The sequence below is a fragment of the Perkinsus marinus genome (genome assembly GCF_000006405.1).
Source record: "Perkinsus marinus ATCC 50983 genomic scaffold scf_1104296931854, whole genome shotgun sequence".
NCBI lineage: Eukaryota > Perkinsozoa > Perkinsida > Perkinsidae > Perkinsus > Perkinsus marinus.
This window is the reverse complement of record NW_003215631.1, coordinates 25,912-41,994: the sequence shown is the minus strand read 5'-3', so window position 1 is coordinate 41,994 and position 16,083 is coordinate 25,912. Positions and strand designations below refer to the sequence as shown.

Sequence of the window (16,083 nt, the reverse complement as noted above, 5' to 3'; positions counted from 1 at the left end):
CTCTTCTGCTACTTCTATGATGATTATCGTTCTGGATCTCGGGATGGAGGGAGATGCTAGAGAGTAGGTATTTATCATGTCACGAGGTGGTTGTCATCATCGAATAGCTCGATGATTCGCGTTCCAATCATGCGTGGTTCTGTGGATTGGCGTTACTCCTCCGTTTCATCCCAAATTATCCCCTTCAGGCCACGATCTCCTTTATGGAAAATTGCTCTCCGGCGGGCTCCTCATGTTGGACTGTTCGCCATTTGTATCTGGTGAGTCCAAATCTACTCTCAGCGTATGCAGATGGCGGATAACTGTCGTAGGTTCAGCATTGGGCCGGAAACTTCTTGGGCTGAAGTAGTCGAAACCATCTTGAGGACTTATCTGCTTTGGAGAGTTATAGATGAGCTATCTTTCTACATGTGATTGTGGATGGCATTTGTAGTTCTCCACCCGTAGCTGCGTGATCTCAAGGTTTTCAAGGGGAATACAGTAGTGAGAGGCCGTGTGAATGCTCTGTGAATGGTTGCCACTTCCATGATTGATAGGTTACTGTATTCAAGCGGTAGTTCTTTCAGGATGGTGTGGTTCGCTGCGCGACGTGCTGTTAGAAATGCAGGGATGAATCACTTGAGAGAATTTCGCAAGACCGTAGAACATAAGTAAGTCTATAGCCTACGATATTGAAGGTCATCATTGATATAGCGCCGTTGGGATGGAGGAGTTAAGAAGACAACGAGAGTCGCGACTTTCGTCATATGACAAGGTACCTTCTGATTGTCGTAACGAACAGAGGTAGGGGCGTTAAGCCTTATTCACGAGACATTTTTTCTCAGCTGTGCTATATGCTTGGCTTACTTCAAGGAAACAGACTTATGTCAAATCTTACCATGCAAGCACGTGTATCATGACGACTGTGTCAATGGTGAGTCACAGAACCGCCGAGTTCGAAGGATTATCTTCTCCTTTTCAGAATGGCTCAGACAACACTCGAGCATTTGCCCCCTTTGTACCAGGCCGGTCCTACCCACCGCGTCGAGCCATCATTCCGCATAAATTAACCTACCTCAATGATTCTGATGAGTTTGATTACCACGTTTCACACTGTAGACTGTTTTGTTAATGAACTGTACACTTGGCTGGGCCGGATCGAGAATCTCGATTTGAGAATGATATATTATATCGGGTCGTTAGACGCGAATGACTCAAACGAGATGATCGAACAGAAGGTACCACATTGATACGAAGGACGAGCAAAAATGCATCAGCAAGTCCCTGGCATGCTACCTACGCCTGATACCGATTCTGTTCCCTTTCAATCGGCAGTATTTGAGAATCCCTCCAGAGGTGCAAGTTGGAGTAGATACGCTCGAGTTGGCTCTTGGACTTGGATATCCATTCATCATGCGCTAACCGAATGAACGGAGCTCAGATTGTTCGTGATGGCAGCGGGTTCGATTCCAGACACGGATATCTTTCCGAACGTTCTACGTTTCCAGATAGCGAGACCGCACCACAGTCTTCACCAAGACACGATGCATGGTGTGAATGAGTGCATTTCCGTAGTTTCCGCAAGGTTCATGTATTACGCTCCAGCTTATGGTAAGTGCCTGGAGAGCTCAGCTGGTAGAATCGTAGAGAAGTGATTTGAACGGACGAACAAACTCACAGAAAAAGCTTATAGTAGAAGTCTGCTCGCTTTACTCGCTCCGCAACTACGCGGTATCGAAGTCATCATTTGTGTTTGTACTGTTTGTGGCCTACTGAGAATCACCCAGCAAGATGTCTGTAAGAGGCATACCCTCAATCCCTGCTCAGATACTGCTAATCCCTCTTTAAGTAATTCTGTTAGCTTTGGCCAGTTGTAGTCTGGCGCGCGCAACTGGCGCGGAGTCATTGGACATAGGTTACAAGGGTTACATGTCACGGGTTACAGGTCACGGGTTACAGGTCACGGGTTAGAAGGGTTACAGGTCACGGGTCACAGGTCACGGGTTAGAAGGGTTACAGGTCACGGGTCAGGTCACGGGTCACAGGTCACGGGTTCCGGGTTTTAAAAAAATCTTGAGCACTTGAGAAATCTTGCGATATCGCCACTACACTTGTGCACGATTGCTCTGTTCGTACTGATTCTTTGCTTCGTGTTCATCGGTCCTTCGTGTCGCACAGCATTGAGCATGGCCCAAGAAGGGGAGAAGTGATACTATCATGGGGTCTCGAAATATCGCTGTAGAAAAGAGATGATTCACCCAGGATGACCTATGTACTTGCGTGCTCGCTAATATCTCCCCCGCAGACGAGTTACATCTACAAGGATTTCTCTTGCCTACCTCTATTCTTGTAGTTGTCTTAGTTGTTCGTAACCGATGGGAAGTAAACTTTCATGCGGGCCTCTGTGCGGGAAGTTTAAACGGAAGAAGAACGTCAACTCGGTGCCTGTGGTCGATCAGCCAGTCGGTGGTGACACGACAGCATGCAATGTCTGCCATCAGCTCAATCCAGTCGGGTAGGGCGGTCGATGGGTAAAGAGTTTCTTGAGCAGTGTACATTCCTCCACAGGTACAATGCTAATGTATTTGTATGTGGTACGTGTCGGTCAGTTAATAGAATCCATCGATATGGTAATGGTGAGCGAAGGCTGAGCACCGTTGAACCGACTCCAAATAACGAGGTACATTTCTTTCTCCCTCAGGGTTAATAGTTAAGACGGTATCAGATACGCCTACTGAGGCACAGTTCGACAGTTTTCGCGCTACCCGACATTAACAATGGAAGAACGTATCCTCAGCCGAGCGGACCTGATGACAACACAATACCACCGTGCGCAGTCTGCTTGGATAATCCCGGAGACATTGTAGTGTTTTCCTTGTCGGAATTATAGTAATGCTCCTGCTTGGTCCAGGTAACTCTGCCATGCTGTCATGGCGGTCTATGTGAGCCTTGCGCCCTCCATATCGCAAGCAACGAGGCCGTTGGTGGAGCATGCTGTCCGAAGTGCCGCGCTAATATCGACAAACTGGTAGTACCTGGTCGTAGGCATGATTTCTACTCGTCTTCAGAGAAGTCTTGTTGTGGACATTTATCATCATCAGGTGCGTTTGGCTAAGTTGGGGGACCCAATTTCTACCGGTGTTGAGCTACCAATCCCAGCATCAAGCAAGAATCGACCAGCCCCTAGAGTTCCAGCTCCTCCAGGATCTAAGAAGAAGGTAGGAGTGTGACGCTCGGTGTTACTTTCATGTGTATTGATATTGGATTCTCCTTCAGCATGGGAGCTAACCGGTGTATATGCGGATAAACTGCTGCTTATCTTCTACCTATAAATCACTTTACTGAGTAGTAATCCGATACCACCAGCCAAGGTTAGTATTGGTAGAAAAACTGGTAGAATTTTAACGATCCCTATCACTGCTCGTTGGGAGTCGCTACTACGATTCTGAGTTCCCTTGTACTTCTCTTGTTATTTTCTCTATACTCGACGCGACTTCCACTGATCCATAGTTTCATAGAGAGTTCATAGATGCTTGGGCAGTGTCGATACCCCGTACTGTACACGTGATTAGACTGTGAACTTGTCTTGGAAGGTCTGGAGGTGGATTAAGTCGTAGAAGAGTGATACTTGCTCCCATCCCGCTCTCCACATTGTCAACTGTTGGATACTATTCTCGTACGACAGGTCTCGTTCGATCTTCTTTTGCTTGAAACGTTCTGCGTTATGGGTAGCCGGAAAGCTCAGAGGTTTAGATGCTTGGAAGATTGTTTGGGTTTCATATGAACAATGGACTCAACGAACGCTGTTATATGTGATGAAGTCCTTGAGCTTCTGCAAAAGAAGGTTGTACGGAAAATGAGACTGGCGTCGCTCTTCATGCACCTGGTTCTTTTATCTCCTGTCCGATTCAAGGTTATCCGTTTATCGGAGTCGGATTCATAGGCCGCTCGAGCGTTCTTGTATCGGTAGCACATAGGATCTGAGCCACCGGCTCGGTAGAAACGTTGAGTGCCATAGATTGGTTGCGAGGGAGGCGGAAAGACCGACGAGTTCAGTATCCGCATTCTGTAGTACGCAGTGGGATTGATTCGGTAGAATTTGAGCAGTGTGGCCACTGTACTCCCGGGAGGGTGTGAGCCAGGCCTGATCCATGCGTTTGCCTTACCGGGTGACCTCTCCGTTGTCCTTAACTGAGTCGACTGATATCGGTAGCATGAGATATTGTGGCGACCTAGGTCCAATCAGTTCTCGTCTGTGTGGCAACTTTTTTCTACGGAGTACGCACAGAATAGATGACACGCCTTGGCGGTTGGTCATAAGTGTGGGAGTCATGACACAATCGAAACAGGCAGAAGCCGGTCACTTGAAGAGGAGTAGCCCGAGATGGATCACTTCTTTATATATCGCGGTTGCGTTAGTGGGATGGCAGTCTGAGTAGGGATTGCATGGTGTGGAAAAGTAAATTAGAGTTTTCCAGAAGTGTCACTATCTCCGATGGTGTGAAGAGGAGCAACAACTCGGAATATGTTGCGCCACACATGAGAGAAGCCGTTCGATGAAAATGTGAAACGGTTTGAGCGAAGGATTTGAGGAATCCGTGAGGGTGTGGTAGTGCTTGACGACAAGGAATATCATGCGCTCCTGGCAATGTGCACTTGATTCGAGCTCACAGTACTGTCTTCTTTCTAGCCTCTACTTGAACTATGGCAACAACAGCAGGCTGCCCTCATTGCGGATCGTTAGACTCAGAGTAATGTGGGTGTAATGTAATGGTGTCGATTTGTTACTCTCTTTTGCTCTCATTCAGGACGGATTCCCGGACGGGACAAACAGTGTGTCTGGGGTGTGGTGAGGTGCTCGAAGAGAACAGAGTCGTCTGTGAGCTGAGCTTCACTCAAAGTGGTGACCGGACGGGCGTTAATGGGCAATCCGTCCCATGGCTGGGTGGGGGTGGTCGCAGAGGAGGGTAATCACGTGAGCTTGGAGTAGTCGTTCTAGACTGTTATGGTCAGGTACTCGAGTGAGAACTCGAGACTGTTGACCCTCCAGAGAGGTTCTACCAGAGTGAGGAATTTACCTTTGTTTTCTGCGTTAACCTTGCTCATGATTAGATTGAATGGATTGGTAATCGGCTAGAGCTCCCCACGAGTACGATGGATGAAGCCAAACGACTGTTTTCCTTGGCTGCTCAACGAAACTTTACCGCTGGCCGGAAGACGTCGGTTGTTGCTGCTGCTTGCCTGTAAGTATCTACAGAGATGTACCTTAGTTGAAGTCTACGTCTTAGATATATCGTATGCCGTCGTGATCGGACACCTTATCTTCTCATTGACTTCAGCGATGTCCTCCATATCAGTGTCAGGGAGATCGGACAGATGTAGTACTCGATATAACTTTCCATGTATTCGGTCTCACGAGTAACGTTAATGGAGAAGGGTTCTTGCATAGCAGTTCTTGCAAGGTACATGAAGCTCGTACGGCTGCTTAGTCTCGACAAGGTTTTGGATATTCCAGTAAATGATATACATATATATTAAGGTGCTCACATCGCATCGGCAGGTCATAGACCCGTCCATGTTCATGGAGAGGTTTTCCAGTCATCTGGGACTTGGTGATAAACAGAATCAAGTTGTGCATACCGCTATTCGACTCATACAGCTCATGAGCCGAGACTGGATATGTATTATAGTACTCCGCTATCCGCCGGAGATAAATGTTTCCCTTGAAAGGTACTGGTCGCCGTCCAACTGGCCTTTGTGGCGCAGCGCTCCTAATCGCAGCTCGTTATCATGGAGTTGAGGATGTCACTGCAAACTCAGTTGCTGGAGTTGTTCGGATAGGAGCAGTTACTCTGAAAAGACGACTGTGATAACTGGGACATGGCAGTATTCTTGGGAATGATTTGCTTCACTTTGATAGTTACGAGCTGAAGCACACTCCGACCGCTGCGTTAACGACGGAGCAGTTCAAGTCGCTGGAGAACGCTCCTGACCCAGCTGATGGTACGTTACCTGGTGGGGACTCTGTCCAGGAAGCCGGTGCCCATGGCCAGCTGCAGATGGCTTTGCCCGAGGAGGCTCGCGCCACTACTAGTTTACCACCGAGCTTGGTAATATCTGATTGTGTCCCTATTCTTAGCTGGACACCTGACCTCATCACTCAGATGCGCAACAGGATCAAGGAGGAGAAGATGAAGCTGCTTGGGCTACCACTGAAGGATGAGTCTAAAATCGTGAGTTTTCTTCCAGAGGCTCAGCCTTTGTCGTGTGAAAATATCATGTTTGGCAGATGTGATGCCTTCAGATTATTCCAGTGAAGCCTCTGGGGACTCAGAAGAGCCTCGAAAATGGAGAGCCAGAAGTTCAACATCCTCAACTCACCGATATGGATCATAACGAAGCAGGGTCCAGCCAGGCGAACCCGAGCAGTAGCAGCAGTAGCGATCCCGCGGAGGGCACGACTGAGGGAGAGCTGCCAGAATGTAGTACATCTGGGGCATGGGGCGCCGTCCCCGGGACGGTGTCTAGGGGGAATCTTACAGAAGTTATGAGCAGTACTCGAGAAATAAGTGCATGTTCATCAAAAACCATGCTTGTCGATAAGAAAGTAGGTATGCTCGGATAGTAGTCGAATTGATCACGTGCATGTGAGCATGTAGCGAACTCCGCCGCACAAGTCGTTAATATCACGTACCTTTTAGTGGATGAGCTGTACAATGCTCTACGGTCAACATCTTCTTCGGGTGTTGAGACCGATGGTGAACTCATCGCGAAGTTGGATACAGTGGCGGGAAGGACTGCTGCAGCTAGCGAAGACGCGGATCCAAGCAGCTTGCTGGAAGAGGACGCTAAGCAGAATAAGCGGCCACTGGAGGAAGATGAGGAGTCTATATCTGATGTCAGCGACTCCGAAATTGAAGGGTATTAGTGACAGGAAGGGACAGAGCGTCTATTCTGGTGCTCGGATTGAGGGACTCATTTTGTGGTTAGGTACCTTCTGACGCCAGAGGAGTCAGAGGCAAAATCGGCCATCTGGCATCAGTGGAACAAGCCCTACCTAATGGAATGGGCTATAAGAGATGAGCAGCGGAAAGCGAAGAGGAGGGCCGAGGATGAAGCTAAACGGAATGGGACTTACAAACCTAGGAAGCGTCCGATCCATTCGGCTCGTAAGGCAGAGTAGAGTGAACCTCCGAATAGTTTTCTACTCTCAGCCATGGGACCAGCGGACTCGGCGTTGGAGGCGACTCAAATGGCTCTGTCAAAGAAAGCTCGATCGCTGAGCAATCGCGTCAACATGTCAGCGCTGGAGGAGCTCTTCAAGAATTAGCATCATCACCGTCCAGACAAGCTCCTAATCCGTGTCAGATACTAGCCGAATCAGAATCGTTATTACCGTTTTGTATTATTGAGCTCCTATTTGCAGCTTCCACTTCGCTGTATAGCTTTCTCAGTCATACCGGACTACGTCTGAACTGTACTCTTGTTATCCTTGTTACTTGACTATCACAACGTCATCTCGCGGGTATCCGCTTTCGCTCCGCTAATGTGTTGCGCACAGGGGAGAGACGATAGATCGACATGGTATTAGGACGTCATCGTCAGCTGATGCGTACATCAACCGAGCCGCTGATTTCCTGTCTAAGTGTGATAACGAAGCAAACGGGGAAGGCAGCATGGGAATGCTGCTCAGGTAGAAAATCGGACTATCGATGCTATCGATGTGTTCGTTGTGTTTGTTAGACGGTTCTCTCGGTCCCGTTCGGGTACTGAACAACTTTCTGATCGTCTCTCATGTGGTTCCTCGGATCTTGAAGAAGTTGGTATCAATCGTTCCGTCAGCACCCAATGTGATGTTCATCAGTTAATGTGATGGAATGTTCCGCCAGCACTTGCAGCGATTGGTAACCGTTAGCCGCATCCCACGAGTCCATAGTTGAATCTCCGAGATCTCAGCCGGTCTCGGACTCGATACTAGTTATCAGGAGGCTTGATCGACTCAGAGGTGGTATGACCTCATTGCGGCATGCTCTAGCAGTAGACTCTCAGTCGGGAGTCTCGAGAAGTGATATTGTAGTCAGCCCCTCCGCGCGGCGGTTCCGAAAATCGTAAGCCACCTGGAATGGCATGCCTGACTTGCCTTGGAGGGCGTGCCGCCAGTCGAGAGATACTTGGACGATCCAGCGGAATAGTTTCAGTGAACGAAGCTGATGGCGGCCCGTCGAGATCATCATAGAGGAATATCTATATCATGCTGATGGTTGGGACGAGAGCAGTGAGGTGTCTGACGTTTTCCCATCACATTTTATTTCTATGATTTGCGTTGTGACTACCAGTTTATGCTCTAGAGTGTGTAGCTCTTACAGTGTGCTGTGGAAGGTTTCTCAGTTGTGTGCTTTATGTGATCATACTTGCTTCTCAGTTGATGCCTGTCAATTAATTTTTCATCTAGCATAGTGTGGGATTCTCCAACCAATATAAATCGAGCAGCATGTGTCCCTGATTGGGCGATTGTTCTAGGTGAGGACGACAACCGACGACATTCCATTCGCGATGCACCATGGTGTTATCAGGCCCAGACAATTGTCCCTACGGCAAGGTCATCACTTTGCCATTCTCATCATTCACATGGCCGAATAGTCCAGTACCGGCGGACTATATTGCAGCATGTGATGAACAGTGTCCTAGAAACTCGAAGTGTGATGCTGCTGCCTTCAGTCTATTCTAGCGTCTTGTTTGCTTTCCTGGTCTTCGCTGTTGGTGCGGCATTAGTGAAGCGTAGCAAGTTATGGTTCGAAGTGAGATAACGATATCACATCTCAAGCTTCATATGGGCCTGACTTCAGTTAGTGGTACTTTTTTTCTCATCGTGGGCCGTGCAGAATATCGCAAAGAGAATTGCGGCGATGGGACGTCCGAGAGGATCGTGCCACATAACGTGAGCATCGGTATTTGAGGTCCCGTGAATACTGCTGCAGGTGTGGAATGCCATCTGGACATGCTTTGATGTCCACGGCTATCATGGTATTGCTTTTACTGCGTTGCGGTAGCCTGGAATCAAGCGATTTAGCGTTGAGGTGGAGGACAGTGGAATTCAACAATATTAGTTTGTCCAGAATGGTATGCGCCTGGTCCTGGTATTCTAAGCGAGGTTTTCGAGCAGGTACGGCTTTTTCCCAGGTATGCGTTGATCATTCTCATCGTCTTCCTCCCTGTTCCGTGGAGCAGGGCACAACTCAATGACCACTCGGTGTTGCAGATAATTCTAGGATGCAGTTTTGGGGTGCTCCTCGGTAATCTCCCGTTCCCATTGTTGCTTAGACACCTCAATTCTAGGTGTTTGCTGGTATTTCTTACCGATAATCAACAGCAGATGTATTGCACGAAGGTACTGCTCATCTAAATTATTGGCATCCTCATGATGATTTTCAGAGTCATCGAGCACCACGAAATGTGCGAGCCTGATGCAGCGCGAAACCGGGTTGAAGTATAAATTGTCGGTTGTCATTTCAGTAAATGTTTTGTTCCGAGTTATCATAGGGTCGTCCTGGTTTCCGCAGCAAAGCTTACAAAACCCAACAGCAGGCATACGCGGCTTGCACGAAGATCTAATCAAGATCCGAAACCAATAAACTCATTCGGGTTTTGTCACTTTTTCTGCGACTTGGAGGTTTGAGTCAAGGTTACTAGTAGGGATCAGTAGTCGTCAGACCCACACCGCATATTATCTCATAGCAATAACGAGCTCAAATGGAGTCATGGAGCCGCTATTGTTACGTGGCTGCGAGGATATTAACGATTCGAGAAAATACAAGCAGGAGTCAGAGATGATACGATATCGGATAACCGATGTCCGATAGAAGGAGAGCGAATTGGTTACCAAGCTAGTGGAACGCACTACAGAAACGCAACTGGGACATGTGACACGTCAGACAGAGTTGGCTATCTTAACCGTTGAATACAGTTCAACCTCATTCATCATTTGCATAAATATAAATGATGCCAGAATGAGCGGACAGTGCTATCACAATCCCGCAAGGTTGATCGCTAACCAGCGATAGGCAAGACACAAGAGAGTAGGACTAGAGAGTTGCAGGTCGAGAATAAACGCGCGCGATGTGGGAACAAGACGTGGCTGACAAGGGAGATCTCATGTGTCGCAAGTATCATCGGTGATGTGTGTTCTGCAAGTTTCCACCGTATAATCGGTGATGGAATCTTGATCAACACGGAGTGGCCTATACTGGGTGAGGTCGCTAGCGTCATTTTCTTCGACTGATGCGTCGGTGTGGTAAGGATATCGTAGATATTGTGGTTGATTCTGTGCAAGAAACTCCATGATTATCGAAGATATCACCAGCACGGAGCATTTAACATACCCGAATTGGCAATCCACGCAATCAATAGCTAAATCGATCAGGCCATTCTGGTTTTGAGGAAATATTGTATTGTAATAAGTATCTTTTCTCAGGCAAATTAGTAATATAAGCATTTGTCACTAACTAACTAGTGTTTCAGACTGAAACCTTATCAAGGCTCAGATATAGTTATGAGCTATCAAACGCTAAGATTCTTGTGATACTTCTCTTCCTTCCTACTCTAGCGTATGCTTTGTGATTACCGTATTGATCATACGTCAAGAAGTCAAGTCAAGAACTGCTTGTTAATCACTTGAGTTGTACAACAAACAGAGTGATTGGTCAACAAACAGAGTCATTAACAAGCATTGCAACGACTATGCCCCTGTTTGAGACAGAGGTCATAGTCGTTGCAATGGAGAACGTGATGCCAACTCGCTCTTCCGTGTATCGGTAGCATGCTTGACATATAAGCCACGAATGAAGTGACGAACCGCTGATGACGTCCTTCTGGAATAGGGATTGCGGACTCGATAGGATCACCGTATTCGAATCTGCATCTCAGCTGATTCACACTGCTACAACACGAAACAGTTAAGCGAGCTATCCTGAAACTGGTATTAAACTCTGACAGAAACTACGGCACGAGTTCTAACAGCTACGTGAATACAACATCCTCCCACTTATACAATGAGTAATCAGGAGTAATGTTTAACGAATGCAAGTGATCACTATGACGGGCGCCTATGTGCAGGAAAGTATGCAACATGACCAGTGAAGAGTTCTCTGACTTCATCTTCGATGGCCTTATTCCCCGAATTCACTAGCTCTGATATCCTCGAGCGTAACTGATACGATCGACATTATCAATGAGCCATGAAGATGTACCCACCATTATGGGAAGCGGTTGCTGCTGGCTCTCAGCAGCTTTCTGAAATCTTCGAGTCTCGGAGGGTTGTCAAAGTCAAAACTCTTCAAACTCGGCAGATTATCTCGATATCTTCGAAAAGCATGCTTGACGGAAGTTTCATCTAGATATTCGACTCGAGCCTGAGCGACAAGATAGAGAACAACCTAGCAACTACCGACATAACCTTGTCCAATAAAGATTTGGGAGCCTCAACCAACTGGTCGGGTCCAACTTCCAACATGTGCGCGATGGCTTTGAAGTCTTCCAATACAACCACAGCCGCCACATTGCCAGTGGTCTACAATAATAAAGCTCGACTGGCTCCTCCCAGACTAGTATACTGACCCACCAAAGCTTCCTTGTTCCACCATTCTTCAGCTTGCTGTAACGACCTCTCGGTAACATGAAAGTCGGTCAATACTTTGTTTTGGCTCGCATGCAGTCTGTGTCCTATAGAAGGGAACCTGAAACGAACTTTACGTAACGATTCCCCTGCACATGAATCACCATGCATGATGCATGGTGATTCATGTAGAGGTAGATGCATGATGCATCTATCTCTCAGCTACTGATGAGATAGGTTCTTTATCTTTGGCATTCATCTTAGGGAGCTTGCGCCCCTACGTGCATCGAAAGTGCTCTACAACTGAGCCAAACGTAAGGTGGTTTACCTCCAGTTCTTTGCTAGCGATCCAGCATTCGACGGAAGGTGCCCATAGTTCATCGAACAGTGCTAAGCCGAGACACTGCGATACACGCGAAATCAAGTCGGCCCATCCACAGTGAGCTTCCCGACCAAGGACGTGTGAATAGCTCGAGACCGACGCCGCATCGCCCGGGCTGCCTACATGAGGCGAAATGCTTCCGAGCTGACACTCGGTAGATGGCTTACTAAGGTGATTGCAGTAAGAATCCCCATCATGACCGCGACGCTGATGGTTGCGCGGCCAGCCAGTTGACTCGACATATATTACAATGATTTACACTGGAGCTGATATCCCTATACTCCCTAGGATTGTATCACTCAGAAACACCACCACAAAGTCATAAGTATCACTTTTCATAATGAGCACTGAAGACCTCATATTACACGACGAACAGAAGTATCACATGCGATCCTCAACAGGACTTCACGTTACGAGCATCCATACATTTGCTAGGGAAAAACCACTTGCTGACACTCAAGCCAGCCACATCATGGAGTTCAATCCTCATTGGTCCATCGAAGGTATTGCTCTTGCGACAATGATTTGCCGTCGCCTACTTAAGCCAGTAGGTCCTGCACAGCAGCTGACACCGACTCTTAGTGGCTATAGACCACTAGTATTCGGGCGTCGGTAGTGGTGGTAACTAGGAAGTTGTTGGCCGCCATAATCTCGAACAACCCGTCCTCATCCAGCTTCCCACTATCGGGATTCTTATAGGCCTCAAGAGTTTCAACTGCCTTCGAGTCCTCACGCAGAGTACTCTTCAAAACATGTGTATCAAAGATTCTAAACATAGATCCGGCTAGATAGCGCCGTAGAGGAACTGTGTCAAACTACTTCATATGGTGGATGAACTCAGCGAAATCGATAAAATTAGACTGATCCTCATCCCATCTAAAAACCATGCTCACAGTACACGGCCAGCGACACCAACCAGCTACTCTCGCCAAAGCTGCATAGCGTAGGTATGTAGAGACTTCGGAGGCACTGTACTACCAACCTGGCCAAGTATGGAAGTCTACTTAGCGATTTCGGGGACAAACAAATACAGACAGTCTCAATAAGGGTGGTCAACTAGGCTACCTTGTTCTTAACTATCTTCATGAAGTTGTTCACGTTGATCAACCCTCCTTTCGACAGCTCATCGAAAGGTCTGCGCCAAGCAATCAGTTCATCTCCCCTGATACACCGCTGGTGGGGCGGAAACGTAACATAGTTACTGGATATTACTTATACTTCGCATATTCACTCCCCAACCATGCTTACTGGAACCTATAAAGATACTGGCAAGCGGTAATTAGAGCCTTAGACTTCGAATGTATCATACACAGTGTATAATGAGACAGCACTTGGACTCCTCATCGAACAATGCCTTCGAAATTTTAAGTCGGGCTCCATTGCACATGGCATTATGTCGATATTAATCGGCTGTGATCGATTAAAGGTTTTTATTGTAATTATCAATGAAGCATGTCCTCGCCTAGATATTGTTCCTCTACTGGTAATAGTCCTACTTACGCCGATGGCAATAAAAAGTCTACTAGTGCTAGTAATTGGAGTGATCTCGAGAGTCACTTATTGGTCCAAAGATGCGGCCTGAGCTCGACGGTAGATTGTGATGGTAATGGTATCATCGATCCTCTCGCTTCCACTAACAGGAAGTGGGTTTCTTCCGTTTCAACCAAATTTTTTCGAAGTAATTGACTGTACCTCCGTCACGGAGGCTCCGTGTACGTCGTTTGCTAGAAGTTGCGCTGTTTCAAGGTCAAGCGAGATCGCAAGATTTAATCATCTGCGCGCTGTTCAATAAATCGATTCTGAAGCGATTTTGAAAAATCATGTTCAGAGAACTTGGATGACGAGCACGTTAACATAACATTCCACCACTAGACCAAAATGACACATACTTCACAAATTCATTATATGTCGCATATGTAGTATATAGGATACTAATACCGGGCATATAACGTTTTACGACTCAAATCGGAGAGTTTAATTCGTCATTGATGTACTCAAAGTCGAGATTATAATGCACCGGCAAGTAGGTGTCGTGGCCCTGGGTTCGATTCTTGCTGATGTCTATTTTCGCGCTTTATCTCTGTCAATTCCGGAATCGCTATTGGAATCGTTTTTCAAAATCGTGTTTGTTGAACGCTACGTCGGGAACGATTTTTAAAATCGGTTTTTAGAAATGATTCCAGAATCGCGCAGAGCAAAGTTGATTGAACGGCCGGCTGATATCCACGTGTTGACTTATCTCTTTTCAGCACTTGCTTGTTGAGCTTACGGCCCGGTGGCTGGTCCATTGATTGATTGCCGCCGTGTAATGGTGTTTCCAAGAAGTAAAAGCGCTTACTCCCGATATGCAGAAGGCGACCAGGCTATGGGTACCACTAGTCCCAACAAACGGCGGATATCTGATGCTACGAGGAATATGTAATATCCGATACGCAGGGAGGTTTCGCGATATCGTCGATATAATGATTGGATCACATTGAGATATATGTGATCGTCAATGTGCATGTGTATTGTATTGGGATTGTGTTACAGTCCCATGTCTCAACAGGTCGCGCTCATAATAGCAGCGTTTCTCTGATGCGTGTATAGTTTTGCTCGAATTTTAGGCCTTCCATCGACCCTCCTACGAAGAGAATGCGTACCTCTGGAGAGTTTGGCGAAGGTATAGGTCGTTCCGTCAGTAGTAGTCACAGTAGGTTGGTTGAATTTCTGTTAGATCCTAGGAGCTACAATCTCCATACAGACCAATATACTGACGCCAAGGCGCAATACCTGGCCGGCGTTGACTGTGGTCAACAGCAGGGAGCTCAGGAACAGCAGAGAATGCTGCCTAAGCTATCTTTCCAACAGTACCGGATGAGAGAACAGCTTCGAGCGTACATGGAGGAGGTAATGATCGCATCGCTCTATGATTGTGTTCCACGATCAACTGCCATAGGAGCTCCGACGTATGCGCTGCGACCAAAAGCATCGGTCTTGTGGGTGCAACTATGAAGCGTGCTCGAAAGGTTCTACGGATGGCGCATAACGGGTTCGACTCGAGTGATGCAAGTCCATGATAAATAATCTACTCGTGGGAGGATGGAGTGTGGAGTCGTTCAGGAGACGGAGACTTCAGTTGGCGATCTCCATGGCTCACGTATTACCCTGTACAGTTTTTCGAGCAATACAATGCGCTTGAATTATCATCTACAATTGCGTAACACTCATTGTATTGCGCGTACACGTGCATTGTTTGCTGTGAAGAGATGACGGTTGCAACGGAGAGACTTCACCCAAAGCACATACTCACTGGCTACTAATGGGTCTAACTTTGTAGTTTCGGTGCTACTGTGTTTGGTCGAAGGCACCTTCCGTCTCAGTCACATCGCTTGCGTCAGTCCGCTTTGCGTTGAGTTTGCTGTTAAATCGTGAACATAGCTCGCTCTTGAATCGCCGCTTCAGCGGCTTACCATGCTATCGTCAGCCTTCGGTGGACTTAGGCTATTCCGGAGACGACAATGGAGGCTCTTCAAGAAACGGATCTGGCGCTTTGATCAACAGTACCATAACAGACCGGCGTCATCGCGTGAGTCTGGTTCAGATACTGGGTCTTCAGTGCGGGCATACCTCTGTGTATCATGACCTACTTCGGAGTCTATGTAGGGTGTGTGGTTATGGATAAGCAATATGAGATGAAGTATTACTGATATTATATTAATGTGACAGTTTGTCGCTTAGATACCTCCGGAAACAATCACTCTCGTACAGAGAGAATACATTGGAGGACGAGCATCGAATGATGGCGGATATGATAGAAAGGGCTAAAGTAGTAGTGGTGGTGTTGGGCTGTAATGGGAATGCGGTTGTGGTGTTTAGGATGATTTTGAAATGGTGCCTGTACCAAACCAAGCACGATAATTTGCATCATTTTCTAACGAAATGGTTTCAGTGGAAACATACTGTAGATTTGGCATTCCTTATTACTGCTGAGAGTGATGTTGTAAGTTGTTCCAATGACGCGCCAACGGCATCATCGCGAACGCGTCGAGTTGGGGAAAGTTGCGTCTCAACAAACGGTTACGCCGAATTCAGCATTCCTGATACCATCAACGGACCATAGGTGAGGTAT

The 16,083-nt window shown here is 47.2% G+C and overlaps 6 protein-coding genes across 6 annotated transcripts; 4 read left to right on the top strand and 2 right to left on the bottom strand.

Moving 5' to 3' along the window:
• Window positions 1-19: 19 nt before the first annotated feature.
• Window positions 20-1,229, top strand: Pmar_PMAR019846 (hypothetical protein; the record flags this gene model as incomplete). Its single annotated transcript, XM_002786122.1, has 6 exons — window positions 20-63; window positions 189-260; window positions 567-650; window positions 694-783; window positions 825-913; window positions 1,183-1,229. The coding sequence occupies 6 exons, from the start codon at window positions 20-22 to the stop codon at window positions 1,227-1,229; spliced, it is 426 nt and encodes a 141-aa protein (XP_002786168.1).
• A 1,101-nt stretch (window positions 1,230-2,330) lies between these two features.
• On the top strand, window positions 2,331-3,501 carry Pmar_PMAR019845 (hypothetical protein). Its single transcript, XM_002786121.1, has 6 exons — window positions 2,331-2,494; window positions 2,548-2,659; window positions 2,705-2,842; window positions 2,891-3,007; window positions 3,081-3,197; window positions 3,256-3,501. Exons 1-6 carry the CDS (start codon window positions 2,355-2,357, stop codon window positions 3,265-3,267), a joined length of 636 nt encoding a protein of 211 aa, XP_002786167.1. The 5' UTR covers window positions 2,331-2,354; the 3' UTR covers window positions 3,268-3,501.
• A 1,149-nt stretch (window positions 3,502-4,650) lies between these two features.
• On the top strand, window positions 4,651-7,520 carry Pmar_PMAR019844 (transcription initiation factor brf1, putative). Its single transcript, XM_002786120.1, has 13 exons — window positions 4,651-4,730; window positions 4,788-4,946; window positions 4,993-5,044; window positions 5,092-5,222; window positions 5,268-5,357; window positions 5,442-5,493; window positions 5,540-5,660; window positions 5,710-5,845; window positions 5,900-6,212; window positions 6,284-6,461; window positions 6,681-6,900; window positions 6,970-7,148; window positions 7,194-7,520. The coding sequence occupies exons 1-13, from the start codon at window positions 4,684-4,686 to the stop codon at window positions 7,307-7,309; spliced, it is 1,794 nt and encodes a 597-aa protein (XP_002786166.1). The 5' UTR covers window positions 4,651-4,683; the 3' UTR covers window positions 7,310-7,520.
• A 5,030-nt stretch (window positions 7,521-12,550) lies between these two features.
• On the bottom strand, window positions 12,551-12,748 carry Pmar_PMAR019843 (hypothetical protein; the record flags this gene model as incomplete). Its single annotated transcript, XM_002786119.1, has 1 exon — window positions 12,551-12,748. One exon carries the CDS (start codon window positions 12,746-12,748, stop codon window positions 12,551-12,553), a length of 198 nt encoding a protein of 65 aa, XP_002786165.1.
• A 280-nt stretch (window positions 12,749-13,028) lies between these two features.
• Pmar_PMAR019842 (hypothetical protein) lies at window positions 13,029-13,359 on the bottom strand (the record flags this gene model as incomplete). The annotated part of the gene is made up of 2 exons (XM_002786118.1): window positions 13,029-13,134; window positions 13,304-13,359. 2 exons carry the CDS (start codon window positions 13,357-13,359, stop codon window positions 13,029-13,031), a joined length of 162 nt encoding a protein of 53 aa, XP_002786164.1.
• Window positions 13,360-14,219: 860 nt separating this feature from the next.
• Pmar_PMAR019841 (hypothetical protein) lies at window positions 14,220-15,347 on the top strand. Its single transcript, XM_002786117.1, has 4 exons — window positions 14,220-14,390; window positions 14,579-14,634; window positions 14,689-14,861; window positions 14,911-15,347. Exons 1-4 carry the CDS (start codon window positions 14,281-14,283, stop codon window positions 14,998-15,000), a joined length of 429 nt encoding a protein of 142 aa, XP_002786163.1. The 5' UTR covers window positions 14,220-14,280; the 3' UTR covers window positions 15,001-15,347.
• Window positions 15,348-16,083: the final 736 nt, after the last annotated feature.